At 40.6% G+C, this 17,243-nt stretch overlaps 1 protein-coding gene across 1 annotated transcript in view; it reads left to right on the top strand.

Moving 5' to 3' along the window:
- LOC140994098 (collagen alpha-1(XIV) chain-like) overlaps positions 1-17,243 on the top strand; it is a 179,583-nt gene that overhangs the window by 45,136 nt on the left and 117,204 nt on the right. The window contains exons 5-12 of the mRNA XM_073463674.1: positions 626-784; positions 983-1,102; positions 2,932-3,096; positions 4,852-5,013; positions 5,341-5,510; positions 7,114-7,240; positions 9,275-9,420; positions 12,738-12,867. Of these exons, the coding sequence (XP_073319775.1) occupies positions 626-784; positions 983-1,102; positions 2,932-3,096; positions 4,852-5,013; positions 5,341-5,510; positions 7,114-7,240; positions 9,275-9,420; positions 12,738-12,867 (1,179 nt within the window). The remainder of the gene's footprint in view (positions 1-625; positions 785-982; positions 1,103-2,931; positions 3,097-4,851; positions 5,014-5,340; positions 5,511-7,113; positions 7,241-9,274; positions 9,421-12,737; positions 12,868-17,243) is intronic.

The raw sequence follows: 17,243 nt of genomic DNA, 5'->3' as shown, positions 1-17,243 counted from the left end.
GCATTTGGGCAGTGTTTATTCTTTCTGATTGTTGGGTCTAAAGGGATTAAAACCAGCAGCCTTAATGATTCCATTGTTTTTCCACAGAGACCCGAGCTCGCAGAGGTTTCCTGAGCTCTCTGTGAAAGATAATTGGCAGATAGAAATATGGCTGTTCCCTAATTTGGTTGGCCTTTGGCTCACTGTGTGCTGGACTGGCTTTTGTAAATGAACTTCTGTTGCCTCATTAGAGTCTGGTCCGTTTTTATCACCCAGTAAACTGTTGAGACACAACAACAGAGTGGGCCGTTATTTTTCATCTGCTAAAACTAAGTACCTCGCTCCTCTAGGGTTTAATTATACTGTGTTGAACTGAATTAGAATTAATGAAACACTTTGTAATACTTTGGGACAGAAGCTGCACATCAAATTGTCCTACTTTTACCACTGCAGATTAATCGTGTTTGTGCTGTAGGCTGCTGTGTACATGTTTCACACCCTTTTTTTTTTTATTATCTTTGTCTTTAATACAGAATCATTTTACGATACGTTTCTGCACAACAAAACGATCACCACCAGGAAATTTTGATGCACAAGACCGTTTTCATCTGGTAAATTTGTCTTTGCTTGTGTCTACTTGTTTCAGCTGAAGATGGGTTTATGTGTAAGACTGCGGCCATATCCGACATTGTTATTCTGGTGGATGGATCCTGGAGTATCGGCCGCATCAACTTCAGGCTGGTCAGGACGTTCCTGGAAAACCTGGTCAGGGCCTTCAATGTGGAGTTTGACAAGACCAGAATCGGTGAGGAGGTTTTGATTTCTGCATTTAAAGTGTTTCGATCTGAAAACTGAATTTATACCATTCGGAGGATATTTTTATTAAAAGTGCCTCATTTCGCCTCAGCTAAATGAATTAAAAAAAAAAAATTGTAGTTTAGATCTCAAAGTTTGTAAAGACACTAGTATGTGAGTATTCACCTCATAATGACTGTGTGTGCAGGCCTGGCTCAGTACAGCGGAGACCCCCGGATCGAGTGGCATCTTAACGCTCACACCACCAAAGAGGCTGTGATCGACGCTGTGAAGAACCTGCCGTATAAAGGAGGGAACACACTGACAGGTACAGTACGCTGCCAACCAAACCCCCAGCCTCCCTCTGGTTATTATGTTCTTCTATACTCATCACAGTCAACAGATAATGCTCAGAGGTTGCCTTGGACCAAAGCCAGTCTTCAACTGCAGCTTATTAAATTCACTTCCGGGCAGCTCATCTCAGTTTGGCGTTAAAATGTTTGTGACTTCACAGCTGTGAGGTCAGTCAGAAGGTCATTGTAGGTCAGTTAAAGGTCTAGTGTGTAGGATTTGGGGGGATCTGTTGACAGGAATGGAATATAATATTCATCATTATGTTTGGATTACAACGACAACTTAAAGGTGCAATATGTAAGAATTTGCCACCAGTCGAATTCATACTCAAAAGGCACAGAGGGGCAGCATATCACCAGAGTAACTGCAAACTCTTAACTAGAGCTGGCGTTAGCTTGTTAGCTTGGTTAGCTGTGCATCTAGTGGTCTGGACCAGGGGAATGTTTGTGTTTACACGGCTAGCATAAAAGCTATGAAGGGCGACGGGACAGGGCTAGCTCGTTAGCTACTAAACTCAGTAGATCTTTCTACAACACAGTCGGCTACATAGACGTCATAACATCAAAATTGTACATTTTTGATTGTTTTTAACAAAAATTATTACATATTGCACCTTCAACTAAATAACTAAGAGGTTTACTACATTTTTTGATCATTTTATTTGAATAGAATTAGCTCAATACGCATGCTCAGACTGTACTTCTCTTGTGTTTGACATATCGTTGACACAGACTTTATTGCCACCAACTGTCTCTGCATTTGTTTGAGCGTTTGAAATCATTTTTGTGTTCTCTTCTGCCAAGAGATTTCCTGTGAGACGAAGGTTGTGTGACAGCCACAGAGGATAAAAACATTCACTTAGAAAAAGATCTGCATACATGTACACAACGCCTGAACTTCAGTAGACAGTGTAGCTGAGTGCACAGAAAAGGTCAGGTGATGGGGATTGGTGAGAACAGGGGTTACTGCAGGGCAGGAGGGGGAGAGTTGGAGCATGGCGGGGAAACAAAACAGGTGAGAGAATTAGTTATTGTTATTGTGAGTTATTGTTCAAGATCCCAGCAGGATTTAAAACAGTCTGTGAGGAGACAAGCAAAATATCAGTGATGTCATTAATGGACCCAACATAACTTTGCTGCTCATTATGTTAAAACGCTCATTAGACTAAAAACTGTGTGAGGTAGTTGAGGTAATGATGACACTTTGAACCTATCTTATCCATTAAGTCTTTGAGTCAAGATGTCTCAAGGAGAGTCATTTCAGCTGTAAGTGCATTTATACTGTCAGCCAGGACTTAAGAAGAAGAAAGCAGAAGGCAACAAATCCACAACATGTAGACCATTAAAAGCTCTGAAATAAGCAATGACAAAGTAATTCAAAGCTTCTAAACCCCCATGTGCTCCCCGGGCGCCTGTCATGGCAGCCCACTGCTCCTAGTTTGCAGTGTGTGTACTTTCAATGTGTAGCTAGTGATGGGTTAAATGCAGAGGACTAATTTCGGGTGTGTTTGCATGTCGCATGTAAAAGACAACTGACAAAATAAAGATTCTTCTTAATAAATAAAGATTCTTCTTAAATTAGCCATGTAGCGGTCTTTGGTCAGAGTTTTCTCATGTTTTTCAGGATGACACTTCTCCCTGCACCCTCAGAGCCAAGTGTTTTTTTTCCTTCATTGGTTTGGAAGTTGATACACAGTAACATTAAGGCTTGTATTTTAATTTATTATACTGAGGAGTTGGTTTGTTAATTGTAATAGAGTGTGTCTCACTCTATCCAATCTTTCCTGTCTTTGTGTCCTTCCAGGTCTGGCTCTGACCTTCATCCTGGAGAACAGCTTCAAACCGGAGGCTGGATCCAGGCCCGGCGTTCCCAAGATAGGAATCCTCATCACTGACGGGAAGTCGCAGGATGACGTGATACCCCCCGCACAGAGCCTGAGGGAAGCTGGCATAGAGCTGTTTGCCATTGGTACGCTGCACAAACAAGATTAAGAAACCAGATACATGACATTAGTGTTAGATCTTTATTGAAGGCATCAACATGGGAACAGTGGTGCTTGAAAAATGTATTCAGAGAAATTATACTTAACTTTTTTTTATATATATATATATTTAAAGATAATGTCTCTCTCTCTCTTATTTTTAGTCTTTAAAATTTGATGCTTTAAAGGCAGAATGGGGGTTTGTATTAAATAATCCGTGTCAGTCATCACTTATGACCCACTAGAAGTGTGTGGTGAAGTCTGTATTCTGCTCTCTGCCTGTATTTCCTTATTTTACTGTGTTTTGGACGTTTCTGGGCGTCAACCTTTGGGCTGCAGTTTGTGTGGCCCTCAGCCAATAACAGTGCACAGGGCGTGGTGCAGGACTTACGTTAACACATCACGTCACTTTATTTATTCGAATGGACCATTTTTTTTTGAAGCAATGGCGGTACTTTAAATCATCTATTAACTACAAACTGCCATCGTACTTCTGTCTCTCTGTATTCCTGCATTTAAATTGCCCTCTTATAACTTCCTGGAACTATCTGAAGTCTCCGTGAATCACGTGAGCGACTGTTTGAAAATTTGTTGTCGTGATTCTCTCTTCTCAAGGGCTCTGGTAGCGACCAGCTGCCACATCACAGGGAGGAGTGGCCAACTTTGAGTACTTAACAGCAAACGAAGAATCTTATTCTATCTGCTTTTAAATCACAAAAAAAAGTTAAATCTTGATTCTATTTACATTTTTATTGGAGCTTTCTGGGCTGCACATCTGTTACAGTGAAACATGTTTCGTGTACTTGGTAGTCACAGTGTAATTTTGAGGTTTTCTTGTTATGTAACAGTCGTGCTGAAATGGTTTGTTTATTAATCAATAGCTGCCAACATTTTTTGAAAATCACTTAATCAATTCCAGTTCCATCAGAAGGAATACTAAACAGCCTCTCTGCTGCCAGTTCACATTATTCTTAATTGAATATGTTTTGATTTTTGGTCCATTGATCAGAGAAAACAAACAATTTGAAGATGTCATTTCGGGCTGCGGGAAGAGGTGAAAGGAGAACTTTTTAAATGCCGTGAGCTCAACATGCAATGAAGTCAATCTTTATTTGCAACCTAGAAAAACATGAAAGTTAATAAACGTTTAGTGTGATGGGAGTCTCCACATTTAATTGTCATAATGCACCAAAATTAACTGGAACTGATTTTTGCCTGAAGGGAAGGAAGTCGATCTTTAATCTTATGGTGTGTTTAGGAAAACAGTCGCAGGGAAAATATAATTGTTGTTATTGTTTTGGGCTAAAATGTGGAATATCTCAGTTTCTTTAACACATTTTAGCTTATAAACCTTTAATTAGAGAGTCATTTCTTTGCTCTTCGGGATTTCTTGGATGGCAATTTGTCATTTTGAACAGCGCACACAGCCAGGAGACAGAAATGAGAGGCAGCCTGTAAAATGAATTTCAGTAATTGTCAGCTCTCAAGTCAACTTAATATGACACATTAATTTAAAAATGACATTAAAAAGATAATTTTGGTTAAGTTAAATCTGCTCTGCAAGAAGGAATTATTTGTGTGGAGCTCATTTGTTTTCGACCAATTATTTTCCCTTTTAGGTAAACTGAAGACTTTGTATTTATGGACTTGTTGCGTCATCACAACCTTATTTGAAACATGTAACCACCTCCTCTCAGTCTGACTGCTCTGTCCTTGCTTCTTTCTGTCTCTCCTCTCTCCAGGTGTGAAAAACGCCGATGAGAACGAGCTGAAGGCGATCGCCTCTCCTCCCGAGGAAACTCACGTCTACAATGTGGCAGACTTCAGCGTGATGAGCGACATTGTGGAAGGTCTCACTAAGACCGTGTGTGACCGAGTGGATAAGCTCGACAAGGAGATCAAAGGTTTGGACAGCAGCCGAGTCATGTGACCCCAGAGACAGCTTCTACTCTGATTACTGTGTTCATTTTGACTAATTATGATCCCCAAACAATAAAGTGCCCTCATCTAATATAATGTAATATACTTATCTCATCTAAATCCTGATATGAAACATATATACACTGATATATCCTGTTCAGTTTCAGGTAAATGTCATGTAATTTTCTGATTTCACAAATCAAGTTTTGAGGTGCACATTAAATATGTTACTTGTACTTTGTTGATGTAAATCCAACGTGGAATTGATGCAGCATGTGTTTTCTCTTTCTTCCTCTGTACTCCTTCTCCAGGGGTAGGAGCACCTGCCCCTCCACCCACCTCCGTGTCTCCACCCCGTGACCTGGTGACATCTGATATCACGGCTCGCAGTTTCAGGGTGACATGGACGCATGCACCGGGCCAGGTGGAGAAGTACCGCGTGGTGTACTACCCGGCGAGCGGAGGACAGCCAGATGAAAAAGTATCCGGATTATTTCATTTTTATGAATCATAAATACATGGATGAAAATGTCTTGCACTGGCACTGACTTGATTTGTGACCCTCATATTTCTTACACTTGGTTGTTAATACTAACAAATTAAGCTCGTTTTATAGTTGTTCTGCCATAATGAACAATACTTCACGCTTTTGTTGGAGTTGCCTAACATCATTTAAAAGAATCAAATCCACTTGTTATTAAGTGTTTAATCTGTTTCTCTAGCTCCTTATCAGCGACAAGGGGGGGTTTCTTTTTGTCACCTTAATTGGTGGAAACTGTTCCTGATTTCCCAGCAGAGAGCGAATAGGACGCTGAGACACTGATGTAATGGCAGCATTTTAATTAAGGCTGCTTAGTTAATCCTTTTAGGGTCAATTCTGCAAGTAAAATTAATTTCTCAAAGTGATTTGCATCATAAATGGCAACAATTCTGCAGAATTTTCAATTAGGTGATCATCAAGCAGCAACTTTAACAGCCAGTGGCAGAACCACAAGATACCAGAAATGAATCTAAATCGACATCTAAAGTTTGTGGTTATGTTGAATTGTATTTCATTTTACTGACAGGTGTTTCTAGTATTTTGTTCAGCCCACCTCTATAAACAAAGGTAGGCTAAATAGTAGAAACTTTTTAGCCTACTAGAAATTTTTTTAAATGGTAATCCTGTTAGTAATCCCCTTTTTTTACTGAATGTATCTGTAATCTAATTACATCTATTTTTCTGGGACTTTTTGGTATCCTAATTACATTATCCTGTTGCATGTATTCCGTTACTCCCCAAGCCTGCTCCTCTCTGTATAATGCAATACAATTTAACAGCACCACAAACAGCATCTTTAAAAATGATGCAGTTTAACAGTTTTGACTTACAGCTTAGAGCTTTTATGAAAGGAGGATTACGATTATGTTTCCCCAGGTGACATAATTGCAAAACATCTTCAGCCACTCGACAGCCTGTGCAGTACCTTGATTTAAACTTTGTTGGAGTCTCCCAACCTCTGTAACTACACAAAAATGCAGTGCTGTAATTTTGGGAGTTGATATTTATGTTTATAAAGTTCCCTCTTATTTATATCCAGTTCCTCTTTGATGTTTATTACAACTTGCAGCTGGAACGGCCCAGTTTCCCCACAAGGAAAACTGAGGTTTCATCAAAGCTAATCTGATCTAGTTACACTCAATTTAAATCTCTTTGGAGAAGAGCTCAATGCCTACAGCAACATTTGGTGCACTTTCAACTGTGCAATATGCGGGTACCTAATAATCAGAGGCTTTTTGGATATATTAATGCTTTTGACACACAAAGTGCTGCTGTCTGTTACAAAGTGACTAAGAGCTTAGAATCAGAGCCAATTAAAGTTATTTTTAATAAGAACGCCATCAGAGATTAGGTTCCCTGAGCACACAGCTGAACATGACAAACAAACGCACTGGGCTGGTTTCTAGAGACCTGAGCATTATACTGTGAAAGGATTTTAAAAATGTGTTAGATAAATCCTAAAGCAGACTGTCAGATCTTTACTTTTCATTGCGAAGTAACACTGCAGCGTTCAGGCTAAGACCCTGTGTGATGTGTGTTTAAGGTGGTCCAGGGGACAGAGAACAGTGTGGAGCTGAACTACCTGAACTCTCTGACCGAGTACCAGGTGGCCGTTTTCGCCATCTACCGCAGCTCTGCCAGTGAGGCCCTGAGAGGAAGTGCTACCACACGTAAGTTTATATATTCACAAGGATGCAGTGAGGATGATGGGGGATTGTTGGAGGTAATGCAGGTGCTATTAGAAATCAGTGATGGAAGAAATATTCAGATCCTTTACCTTCATAAAAGTACTTATACCACACTGTGAAAATACTGCACTACAAGTCAAAGTCCTGCATTCGAAACCTCACTAAAGTAATCTAAATATTATCAGCAAAGTGTACTTAAAGTATGAAAAGTAAAAGAAAAATGTTCTTCTATCTGATGTTTTTGGATTAACATTACTGCTGCATCAATGTGTGGTTAAGATTTGTGGCTCCAGAGGAAGCTGCATGTGATCTGATAAGCAGTTATGGATGGTTTAGAATTGAGAGTGGTACTGGGCTATCCAGTTTGCTATTGGATTAGGATTGATTGAATTAAAGGGGACTGCTTGGCCTTGGCAGAGGTATGTGCTCTACAGACTGCCATTCTAGTTTACTTTTGACATTTGGATTTGACAAGCACATTTTTCCTCAGCTGTGTACTTACTTCATAATTGCCTAATTGTTCTTCTTCTTTCATTTTTGGCAGCATAATGATTAGCACTGTTGTCTCATGGCAAGAATGTCCTTGGTTCAACTCCCTGTTGGGCAGGGCCTCTCACTGTGCTTGTGTTGGTTTCCTCCGGGTGCTCTGGGTTCTACCACATACATCAAAAACATGTATTTTAGATTAATTCTCCTGTCATTGCCCTGTACCAAGGCACTGGCTTGGAACTGGAGTTGGTCCCCAGGCACTGTACAACGGCTGCCCACTGCTCCCGCATTCCTTCCAAAAGCAGGATTGTATGTGACAAATAAAGATTCTTTCAAAAATCCCCGGAGAGCAGGATCTCCCGGAGTTTGTTCTGCCAACCTGCTGATTTTCTACATTGCAATCTTGTTCTTCGTCCGCTGCTGTTGAGTAGAAATGTGTTTCCTGTTGCTCAATCATTTCAGACTGTCAGACTCTGTTAGAGCTGCAGCAAATATCTGAACATGACATCACGCTGTCAGGTGTCAACAGGAGGACAAGAAATACATAAAACAGATGAACTGGACTAAAACGGCGGGGTTACTCCAGCACTTGGCCTTTTTTTTGCTCTGAAAGAATTGAAGGTTTTGAAAGTGACAGCATGTAGTCTGAACGTACATGGCCAGTCCATTACTGAGCTACAGCATCTTTAATAGAAACACTGATTGACTGGCAGATATGTGTCGTACTACAACAGGAGACACTAAATTTGGGCTGTAAAAGCTACACAGGTGTTCCATTATGCATTGGAGCGCTGATCCTCCACCTCTGACAGGATACCTGTGGTGAGCTCTAATTCTGGTTGTGTAGCCTGAGGCCCCGTCATGATGTCTGCAACACTGAACCAGAGTCTGGCAGGATTCTTCGGCCTCGTTCAGCCCCACGCTCGCTGATGAATGACGGGGAATTCCTCCCGTCTGTAGAGGATGCGAGTCGACCTTGTACCAAAGTTAATGGGGTTTGGTTGCTGCCACTGCTGCTTGAGCTGGACTGTCAGGCTGAGGCAACAAATGAAACCTGACAATGTAAAACAGAAGGAGCAAATAAATTAATAATTGTTAATGATAATTAATAATATTATAATAATATATTATTATTATTATTGTTAATAATAATAATAATAATAATAAGTGAGGAGTTGTCTAATATTGGTTTTTGAAAATATTGAATAGAACCTTAAACCCACAAAGGTTTGCTGCTTCAGTTAAGGCAGAAAGTAAATGTGGCTGGTTGTTAAATCAAACAAAATGTTTTAGTTATATCATCCAATAGCAAAATAAAATAAAAATCAAATGCAGATTATCTTTTCTTGTCTTGTGAGATCAGAGAGTAACCTGATGACACTCACTGGCTAAAATATACTTAATTTGATAAATCTTAAATTTTGGCCAGATGGTATGTGATGCTATTAAAGCTGAAAATCTAAAACAAAGTCTGAGACAAGCTGGAGGCTTTATTAGTCAACAGAATACTGTGTTTGTGTCGTGCAGTGGCCCTGCCGATGGTGAACGACCTGGAGTTGTTTGATATCACTCACAGTACCATGATGGTCCGCTGGAAGATGGCCGCTGGGGCTACTGGGTACATGATCCTGTACGCCCCGCTGACCGAGGGAGACCCCGCAGACGAGAAGGAGGTGAGGAGTTTGTGTGTGTGTGTGTGTGTGTGTGTGTGCGCGCGTGTGTGTGCAGGGAAAAGACAGCTACAGGATTTTAGGAGGTAGACTGAATAATAGAAACACATTTACAGCAGTACACTGCTGTGATTCAGGTTGCTGAGTATCTGCGCTGTAGGATCCAACTGCTTCCATGAAATACAGTTTTGTATCTTACTGCACTGAATTTAACACATCAACACATGATACACAGTTTCTGCTGTTATTCCCTCTCTTTCGATTACTTTTTTAGTCGATGATGTAGTTACTTTGCAGATTCATGTTATTCAGTGAGTGAGATCATAGAGTGGTGTCTACAGACAGCATGAGGATACTGCATCAGAACCAAAATAGTGCATTTTTAAATGTAACTGGCAACAACAAACACTGATACCAATAATCAGAAATGCTGAATATCTGCCTCAGCAACAATATTATGGCACCACAGTGGGCTGATTGAACAGTTTAATAATAGTCCTTGCTGAGTGTCTGTCTTTGTTAATTGCAGAACTTGACCTTGTAAACACCTGCCTTCACTTTTCTTCCATTTGTTACCTGCAGTTTGTTAGTTTTTGTCTTCAGCCTGAACTTTGTCAACCACCTGAAGTTGATGCAATGTTTTTCAGAGCCAGTTCAGACTGCTAATTAGCATTCACCTGAATAAAACTGACCTGCAGAGATGTCTTTGTAATGGTAATTTAGTTGTCAAAAGTCTGCTTTCATGTGGTGTTTGTTATTTTTCCCCACGTTCTGTATATCGAGCACAGCATCCTTAGTTTATAATGCTCAGTGAAGGAGATAACACAGGTGAGAGGAAATGAGGGAAGAGTCAAAAACAGAGAAAGACATAATAAGACATGTAATTGGTAATCATCAGAAGTCTAAATGATCAGTCAGCTGAGAGGAAACATTTCCATCTGGTGTTCCTGATGACATTTTTGAAAGCACCATGAAAAATCTAATAATAACGGAGGAAACTAGTTGAGCCACAGCTAGTTTCTCAAACACACAACAAACCCTGAGCAAACTTTTAGTTTCCCTATAGTGCAAGAAGAACTAGGGGAAAAACAGTCCACTACACTTACACTCCTTTGGAAAAACTGTTAAATGATCAATGAGAAAAGGTAAAGCATAAAGCAAAGACAAAAGAAACACCTCTAGACAACTGTATGCTGACACAAGCATCAACAAGTAAGAAAACATAAAAAACAAACTGCAAATAAAGATTAAAACATGCAGGTCGGTGACAGGTAAAATCAGCAGCTAAAGAAGATGAGACAGACGAGGAGAAGAGGTGTGAAGGGCACAGCCAGCCGTCTGTATCCCTCTTTTTCCCAATGGACCTCATTACATCTACTGTCACATTCCCCTCCAGGCAGAAAGCAATAAAAAACAATTTAGGGAGGATTTCAGAATCTGGATGGATGCTTTCCAGTGGTGCGGATAAGCCTGGCTCTGAGGCACTACTGTCAGAGTTCGGGCTTGGCTGGCTCGCACTCGTATGGCTTTCACTCGTGGGCCATGTGGGGACTCGTCTGGGCCAAAGCCAGAGTCAGATCCAGTCCAGTTTGACTGAGAAAATCGCTTTCATCCGCAGTGGTTCAGAGGAAAACTCTTTACTTAGCAACAGTGGGCTTCAGTACAGATTGATCCCAGGGGAGAGAGAACACACATAGCGAAAGATGTAACAGCTATAGGGAGACGTCATGTCAGTGTTTTGACTCATTTGGGCTTTGAAGACCAGTGTCCCTGAAACTGATTGTTTTCCTGCCAACAAAAACAAAAGTGTTGAGGATTCAGAGTGTGTGACAGAATGAGAAGAAATACTTTTCCTCAAGCGATCGCATCATGTCAGTATTATATTGAGCTCTATTCAAAAAGCTCAAACTTTTCTCTCAAGGTAAATTAAGTTCTCAGTAGTCAATTTCACTTCTGGTGTTTGTCTCAGTAGATTTTGTCATTCGCTAAGAAGATACATGTAATTAAAGAAGACAGATTTAAGTTTCTTAGCCTATCACTGGGACTCCCTAAAAACTCAATATTTCTCCTGGGGACGGCACCTTATGTCCTGTGTCACATGTGCATCCCTGTCGGCTCACATTCGGTGTCTTGTGTTTTTATTGTGATTATTGATTAAATCTAACCAAACTGCAACTGAGTAGTGGAAAGTTGCCCAAACAAAAGTCAGTTGTATCTTTCAAACTCTAACTCTAACCAGACACTCAGTCAGTAAAAAGTTGTTATATAACTGATGCTATAGCATCTACACTCATTTCTTGAGGAGCCGCCATTGTTGTTTTCAGACAGTAGCTTCTCTCGTTGGTCGTCACACTTTAACCACACCTGTAGCTGCCTGTAGTTCCTCATCGGACACTGATTGGTCTGAACCACTGTGGTTTGGACACAAGTGCATAACTTGAAGCCTGGTAAGATGAATTTATGAGATCACATTATTATTACAAAAGATTACATCACACATTACAGTGAAATTCTTAGTTTGATCTTTTTTTTAGCTCCTTGACATTTTTACAGACTCCACCCATGTTTATTGGCTCACAGACGCTGAGGAGATGAACTCCTTTCGACATTTTCGATACTTGATAGTATCGAGGGACATCAGTCAGTGCCATAATTGTGTTTACATGATGTATTTAATAATAATTTGATTTATATTCAATCTACAATACTGTAATTAAGGAACATGAACTGCTTCCTGTCGGGAGCATATTTTGTTATCAGTACTAAGATCTCTGTTTGCACTTTTGCATCAGATATGAAGTGACTTTGGCAGAACATCTTATTTCTCACAGGCTCCAAAATACAAACGATTTATTAAACGGATGAGCCGACAGATGGACAAACATTTGTCAGGGCCTCCACTCTGCCAGATTTATTTATTTTTCAGCATCCGTTTTGTCTTTGGCAGGAGGTGAAGGATGGTTTAGTTCAAGGTGGGAGTAGTGTGTTAGCAGCTGTAGAGTTCAGTGATCCTGCTGAGAACACAGAGCCAACCTCTGACTCAGCTTTATGTCACAGCTGAACATGAGGCACATAGTTTTGAGGAGTCTGATGGAGCCCACCTGCACAGCCACATTCAGAAGTCATCTTATGTAATAACAGCTTGATGATCTGCTTGTTTGGACAGGACTGTGGATGATAGAAGGGCAGATATGCAGAGAGGTAGATGATATGAAAGATGCGGACAAGATAAGACAGTGGTGAGAGAGATAAGGACACACTGTATCCTCTTTCTGCTAAAGGCACATACCTTCATGCTGTGTGTGTGTGTGTGTGTGCAGGTGAAGGTGGCGGACTCGGTGAACGAAGTGGAGCTAGAGGGACTGACTCCGGCCACAGAGTACACGGTGACGGTGTACGCCATGTATGGAGAGGAGGCCAGCGACCCCATGACCAGCCAGCAGACCACATGTGAGTCTCACACACACACACAAGTTAATTAACTGATAAATCCATCGAGAAAATCATCCACCCGTTCCCGAAAACCTCTGAGTGCTAAATTAATTCCCTCAATTTACCAAAGAGGCAGCAGGAAGTGAAGTTACAGATGTTGTGGCTGATCGGGACAGTTTCTCAACAGCAGCCGTGTCACAATACTTTGTAATTAACAGTGTGGTGAGCAGCTCTAGTTTGTGCTTTTAGTCCACACACAGCGAAGTCTAAGTTCTGTCAACACGTATCTTGGACCTGATACAGATTTCGAGCTGATTTTGGACTGAGATCATGGATATATTTCAGTTTTTGGCTGTTAAACACAATCTTGTGTTATCTTAACATCACTTGTGTTTGTTGTAGCAGATCATATCATGATAAATATGTGATTATAATGTGGACACCATCCAGCTCATAAAAAAACATTGAGCTTCAAATGAAGTCTCTGATCTAAGTGTATAAATTATTTTAGAAAATAATTCATTTTGAAGCTACAAATGATTCATTGAAAGAATCAGTTATCACAGATATTTCTTCCTGGTCTCTGTAATCTGCTCACAAACAGCATTTCGGTGTCTTGTTTGTCTCTCAGTTTCCTTGACATTCTTTTTGATGTTTTCTTTAATTATGTAAATCTTTGAAGTGAAATAAGCATTCAAGGAGAAACGAGAATGTTTTTTTTCTCGCTTCACCTGTGTTGAATTAAAATTAAATGCTAACAAGGGCTGGGACTTGATAAGATTTCATTGATACTGAAGGCGTTATTGATTCTGCTCTTCGGCCTGATTGTTTATCAATTTCCTGACTGATTCCTGATCATTTTCCTGTGCGGAAGAAACTGTTTTATTATCTCTGTAGCCTGAGAGCCAGCTGTCTGTCTGTCATCATCTAAAATGGATGAAATGAGGGAATATTTATTCAGCAAAAACCTGCCTACCCTGCCGCATGGTGCCAACGTTTTCGTAACAGGATATTTACTTTCGTTAACAAAAGCTGCTGAGTTGGAAAAGCAGTTGCGAAGCAAATACACGGTATGCCTGGAATTTAAGGCCATGTAGCGTAGAAAGATGTTTGAGCACATTGCAGCTGTTCAAACTCTGACTTTAATCATCATCTTACAGATTTTACAAATCGCACAGTTGTCATGGTTGTTTGTGAAATGGAGCTACACTTTGGGCTGTTTCTACCTCTCTGAGATGACTCTTGTTGCAACAGGCAGAAAAACACCAGTATCAATAAAAGGAACTGATAAACTCAGAGGCATGTGATTCTGATATATCAGACTATTTGGAACTGGTTCTTGATTCCCATCCCTACAGAGAACATGTTTTATAACAAAGACAACAACTCTGGGTACCTTCTGGCAAAACAGGCATCTGTAGTTTCCATCATACCTACTTGTTCAACCCTAACCTAATCCTAATCCTACATTTGAACCTAAAACAAGTCTTAACCCTCAAACAGTCCTTTTAAAAAGTGATGACCAGACAAAATGCTCTCACTTTCCAAAATGTCCTCACTGTCCAAGTGTATGACTTTGAAATTCAGTCCTCACAAAGATAGGAGTCAAAGAGCACACACACTCTCAGTCACACAGTAAATATAAGTATGTGAAACCATCAATGAGCTTTTACTAACTGTTGATGAAATTCAATTTCATTAAATTCCTGACAGTTTTTACGACCGTCGGAGCTCAGGCTGCTGCCGTTCTTGTCATATTTCATTTTCCACCGAACATTTACATTTACTCACAGCTGTGTGATGTTCTTTAAGAAGGAAACCTCACATCTGCCCAAAGATGTGGATGTTTATGTATGAGAGGCACTTGTTTTTAGGAATCTTACAGTGACGTTAAGGCGGTTTCTTAAGATCTAGAGTATCATGGGACTCAATGAACAAGCAGGGGAGAGGAAGCAGCTCTTCACTCAAAACACTGCAGCGGCTTATTTCTCTGATTAGTTCTCACTCTGCTTCAAGTTGTTCTAATCAGTCAAATCAGCTGCTGCTGACTTTTCATTTGCAAAGTGTTTGCTTGCAGTTACGTGGCTTTTCCAGGGCAGCTGCAGCATGTTCGAGTCACGTCCCGGCACGTTCCTGCTGGCAACCAGCGATGCCAAAAATCACTGCATGGCGCCGGCTTCCAGCTTCCCCTCGCAGTGCTATTTCTTCCACCTCACTTTCATTTTTAAGAGTTTTGTAGCCTTGAGTGTTCCACCCCCCACCCCCCACCCCCCTGCCTACCCCAAATCACAGCCATGCTCACTAATTAACTTTTTATGAAGTCTCCTTTAAGGTCTGTGGCTTGCGGCTTTAAGCCAGGGCATGTTTATGTCTTTATGATGCGTGTTAGGCTCTGAATGCAGGTCGGATAAGGACGCTGGCGGCTGTTGGAGGGAGACCGTAGTTGTTGTGGGGGATGGATAAAATAACTCCTTCATTCATACAAGCAGGGCTTCATGCCTCCATCCACCCATCCAGAGATGAATGCATGCATCCAGTCAGTCAGTCATGTATTATGTTCAGTGATCATTTCTCCTTATGTGTTTTTAATCATTCGTTCAAAAAGTGCAAGCAAATACCCACATTAATTACCCCTGACTAAGTCATATCTGTTTTTGTTTTCGTTGAATAGTTGCTATCATGCAGTGATCTCTGGAGTGAAGATTTGCATCACCATTGTACTTTTGGAAAATTAATTCATGAAGTTTATATTTGCAGTTTCCTGTCCTGCACTAATTATCAGCCTGTGGTCACAATTTCCCCCCTTTCTCATTTTCTGCTTCAGCACATGATGCATCTGGACGTGTGGCAGATGAGTTTTCACTCAGAGTGTTTGTTCATAATCATTCAGAGCTCGTCTCTCTGCCTCCAGAAGTCCCTCGTCCCTCATTTCATGCAGTTATTTCAGTTTTGTCTTACATTAAGACAAAATGAGTTTAATGATCACTACAGTGAAAAGAGACCACTGCAGCTGCAAAGACAAGGACCTTAATTTAAAAAATGAAGCTTGATGGTGAATAAACATAATGAAGACCTCATAATGGCTGTGATGATGTCAGGCAGTCTTACCGAGTTTTTACCGAGTTAAATAATCAACATTTTTCATTTCACTTCATTATTCAGTCTTCAGTCTAGTTTTTTTTTCTTACTTTGCAGTAGCAGATGTCGGTTAACTTATTGTTTGTCATGTCAATCAAGAAAATGTGGAAATCTGTTGTCAGCTCTGTGACTGGCTTGTTGCGTTTTTTTTAACTGGGTAAACAACAGGGAGTGAACACAAACACAACACAACAAGTTCTGATTTTTATTAAAAGATAAATATAACATGGCTTGTGTTCTGTGTGTGAAGCACAATAAAATCTCAGTTTATTTACTTCTGGAGGAGGTGAGACTATGTGGGCACTACAGTGGTGCATGTGTCAGGAGAGGAGAATGAAAAACACAGCTAGTACTGGAGGATCAGTACTACAAAAAATGAGTACTGAATCTCTTTCACATATTCAGTATCGATATTTTTCAATATTTCGATATTTTTGACTACACTAATCCAGATTGATTTTTTACAATCCCATCCAAACAACATTTGGAAGTGGTTTGAAATGCTAATTCAAATCTGATTTCTACAGATCCAGACACTAGGAATCAGATTTCAAAGTGTCTTTTGTGTCACATGTAATGCGACACACGACGGCGACATCAAATCCGGAGAGACGGCGGTTCACTCATGTAGCTGGACAGAATCCAGGCTGCTACGAGTAGAGCGGGAGGAAGACGACAGGGAGAACAACAGTCAGAGGAGTCGGCTGAAATAAACTATCTGCTCTGCACCTTGACCAGTTATTGATTAGAGAGCGAGATAATTGATCATTTAATCGCAAGCATTATTGATGCCTGCATCGTTACCATAGCAACCCAAAAAGTCAGATCACTTTCAAATAACAGTGCGGACACTCCGTCTTTCAGATCTGATTTGATAAACAAGCCGCATTTGCCTGCTGAACATGGCCTTAAAACACTCCTCCTGACCTTTGGCCTGACATCTCTGTGAGTGGGACGTTTAATGTAGAGGATTTTTTATTTTTTATATGGACACATATATTTGGAAACTATACCTACCTAAGTCTAAACTTTATAATTTCCTGCACTCCTCATTTCTATGCTGACCCTGGTGAGACCTCCAGTAAAAGTGGAGCCCGGCTCTCCCTCTCTCACTCCCTCCCCCTCTGCTGCTTTGTCTTTATTCTGACCCACGGTATAATTGAGGTGAAGCAATGGTGGGCGCTATCAGGGTTTTTTCTTTTAAAAAAAGAAAACAGCGCAAAAGTTTCCAAGCCTCTGAGAATAAATCAGATCCC

The sequence above is a fragment of the Pagrus major genome, chromosome 3 (assembly GCF_040436345.1).
Source record: "Pagrus major chromosome 3, Pma_NU_1.0".
NCBI classification, from domain to species: Eukaryota; Metazoa; Chordata; class Actinopteri; order Spariformes; family Sparidae; genus Pagrus; species Pagrus major.
Note: the sequence above shows the minus strand (reverse complement) of the source record. Positions and strands in the feature narration are given on the sequence as shown.